The sequence below is a fragment of the Ascidia mentula genome, chromosome 3 (genome assembly GCF_947561715.1).
Source record: "Ascidia mentula chromosome 3, kaAscMent1.1, whole genome shotgun sequence".
NCBI classification, from domain to species: domain Eukaryota; kingdom Metazoa; phylum Chordata; class Ascidiacea; order Phlebobranchia; family Ascidiidae; genus Ascidia; species Ascidia mentula.
Window position 1 is genome coordinate 18,991,989 of NC_138568.1, and position 3,188 is coordinate 18,995,176.

The following is a 3,188-nucleotide window of genomic DNA, read 5'->3' on the forward strand; positions in this document are numbered from 1 at the left end:
TAATTTACAGAATATTGTCTGTTTTAAGGCAAACTACTGTCCGTGTCCTAATGACCAGGTTTTCTGTTATCCTCTTGAGTAATATAATATGCTCAGTCGTCCGATCCGATCAAAATATGTTCATTCAGTCAAGTTTTGGAAATCCAATCAATTATGCGTTACAGAGTTAGCATTGCATTGATTCTCGTTGAATGAAATGAAATGAAATGGCACTTGACAGCGCGAAGTAAAGGAAGCATCGGTAATTTTCCTTTGTGTTAATTTTAATGTTAGGGCAGCGGCTCAAGAAATTAGATCATTGTAAGCCACATGGCTTCGTTAGTTTGTTGGATGTTCGATCCACACAATGGCGTATTTAGGAACCATGGCTCTCCACACTTTGAGCCAGCGTTAATAAGAACGAACTTTCAGGCTACTATGATTAATTCGACCTCTTGCTGCGTAAACTTTCCCGAAGGCCAGAGCGAAACATTGATTAAAAACTGGTGGTATTGTAAGTCTACTTTAGTTAACAGTAAGGGTTTGGTGTCATTTATTCACTGTCCCCTATAGCAGTGCTGCACACAAATAAGTAACTTTTCCATAAAACACGACTGAGACAGTAGAAATGCAGCGGTTTGACGTAAGTGGACACGATAATATAAAAGAAGACGTTTCTAATTCGGTAAATTTGACTTTAGAAGAACTTTGATCAGATGGTTTAGTTTCTCCATGGGAAATTCACCGTCGCTTTCATCTTGATATGAGCTGGTGCACGTCACTTCCGGTTTGCAGTTTTCTGAACAAACAAAAGCAAATATGTCGTGCGGTGAAAAAGATATCTATATATATATATATATATGTGTATACTATTTCCAATACACTAAAAAAGTTTGCTTTTGGGCGATTTTTATATAAATATAAATAAATATGCAATAATTAATTCCGGGTCTTGTGTTGGTTGTTTATCTGCTTAGCACAAGAAACATGGTTTTCGCTTCCAAGTAGCATTCGTTTACGTAAAGGAGTAAAGTTGGTTTTTAGTAAACCAAGGAAGTAAACGAGCAAAGAGTTCTTTCATACGGGAGTCAAATTCCGAAACGGCACAATTTACATTTTGATTGAATTTAAGCTGATGATGGCATAAGTTCTTGCATAAACGTTTCTTCGTATGAAACATTGACAATAGTTTGGACCATGGTCTCTTCATTCTCATAAATGAATTTGTTTTTTAATCGGGAGAAAGTTTTAATTAAACGTAAAAAGAAAAAGCCACGATCAGAACTGACCGAGATCTTCCAGTGGAGATATTGCCACCAAATTACCCTTGCTCTGGGCATCATCACGTTGTCTTGCGCTTACTATAATGTGTTTGGCAAGTGCAAATATCCCCAACGGAATTGTCCGATAAAATTTGGCCCCCGCGCTCAGTAATGATCAGTAATATGCGCGATTAATAATTTACAATTCCCTCGGAGAAAAATTGCGGCCAATATCCCCAAGGTCACATGACCTTGATTTCTCGGAGGAGTCACGTTTTATTGAAATTTTGACACATTTTTTTGTCTCACTTCCTTCGTTCCAACCCAACGATATCATAATTTGTGTGTTGGAGAACTGCTTTTCGGAACTGATTAGTTGTTCACGCATTTCACAAAGTACAGTATATCGTATTTATTCATACTTTCCTATTAGTTTTACGTTAGTGGAAAAAACTTCCGCATAAAACTTCACAAACATTGTAGCTACGATGTTTGATTGATGGACAACCTTGCCTCAATTGTTGGTTTCCACATTCAATTCCCCGCGATTGTTCATAAACAGAAAGTTTCCTTTTGTACAATTATGGGTTTGCATTTACTATAATCGGATTGTGACAACCATGATTTTGCAATGCATTTTAAAAGTGGTATGCAGAAATCCCGCACAAATTTAAACTCGACTTAAACCGTCTCAAGATAAGCGGGGTTTCTGCATACCACCCTTAGTTTGTATGGAGATTATACCTGGCCTTTGTGATTGTGTGGAATCGAGAAATGTGGTATCAGTTTTCTATTAATTTGGGAAAATAAACCTCACTGACACAAACTTTTACAAAAGATTCTTTTTACCTCCGTCACAGCAGATCCCAACTTTGACGCACAATCTTCTATCGGCTAATTTATCCGGGTCCACAGCGTTCATGTACACTTGGAGCGCCTTCGTGATCCTCTTCAAGATCATGTCTTCCAGCGGTTCGGGCTCTGTTGTGAAGGCGTTGCAATCACGTGATCCGTATACGTCACTTCCACAGCAGACCTGTGTCCCACGAAACTCACATTGGGGCAATTCCCCACCGATTGACACGTCCTTGCACTGCGCGGGACAGAGGTTCGTGTTAAAGCTATAGTAAGACGCCCGAAATGTTGCTGTTGTAAAACTTTGGCAAAAGCTGTAGTTGACATCAAAAGTACAAGCTGAAATTTCGCCCTATTTGAAATCAAATACAAATTCCTTAGCTTGTTGATGTGGATAGAAAAAAAACGTCAGATATTTGACTGCAGGAATCAGCCTTTGCAGATCGGAAACCGACAGATCTGTCTTTGCAAATCAATATAACATTCCTAGAGCTCCAAAAGGAGTAAAAGAGGATCACGCCAATATAAGATCTTTATTAAAGAAATATTAATTTCGCCTATTGGCATCTTCGGTTTATTGATTTTTCCTGCCACTAAAATTGTTTGTTAAAATAACTTACCTGGAAGAGTTTTTTGGGGTCTCCGATTGACTGACTTTTAGCCATCACCATCCGCATGATAGCAACAGAGTCGTCGTTCTTTTTACTCCACGAAAACTCGTTGGGACAATTGAAAAAGTAGCAACCACTCACAGTTTGGCACGTCATAACGGACATCAAAAAAACACATTTAACTATTTGCAGCATTTTGATTGGTTGATGATAATTACAGAGATGAAAATCTTATTTGTTGAACCTTAAAATTTATAAACTATGAATTTTTAATTACGAATATTTTCGTATTTAATTTATTTCTCTTTTGGAAAACCACGTTTTGCGTCGTTAACTAAATTGAAAATTAGTTCTGTTTGACAGGCCCCACGAGAGGGGGGTGCAGTCGGTATGGGCCACCTGGGCCCCTGTCCGTTAAGAGGGCCCACGAAATAACAGATTTCTATCGTAAAAGGCTGGGTTTCACCGACAATGTCAGGTG

General features: G+C 38.5%; 1 protein-coding gene across 1 annotated transcript; it reads right to left on the minus strand.

Moving 5' to 3' along the window:
* Window positions 1-656: 656 nt before the first annotated feature.
* Window positions 657-2,863, minus strand: LOC145895873 (uncharacterized). Its single transcript, XM_082984654.1, has 3 exons — window positions 2,717-2,863; window positions 2,091-2,334; window positions 657-778 (listed from the first exon to the last, which is right to left on the minus strand). Exons 1-3 carry the CDS (start codon window positions 2,861-2,863, stop codon window positions 657-659), a joined length of 513 nt encoding a protein of 170 aa, XP_082840780.1.
* Window positions 2,864-3,188: the final 325 nt, after the last annotated feature.

Coding starts and splice junctions, on each gene's coding strand:
- LOC145895873 (XM_082984654.1), bottom strand. CDS start 2,863: ATGACGTGCCAAACTGTGAGTGGTTGCTACTTTTTCAATTGTCCCAAC. Junction 2,335..2,716: donor ACCCCAAAAAACTCTTCCAG/GTAAGTTATTTT, acceptor TGTCCCGCGCAG/TGCAAGGACGTGTCAATCGG. Junction 779..2,090: donor TGGGATCTGCTGTGACGGAG/GTAAAAAGAATC, acceptor TTGTTTGTTCAG/AAAACTGCAAACCGGAAGTG.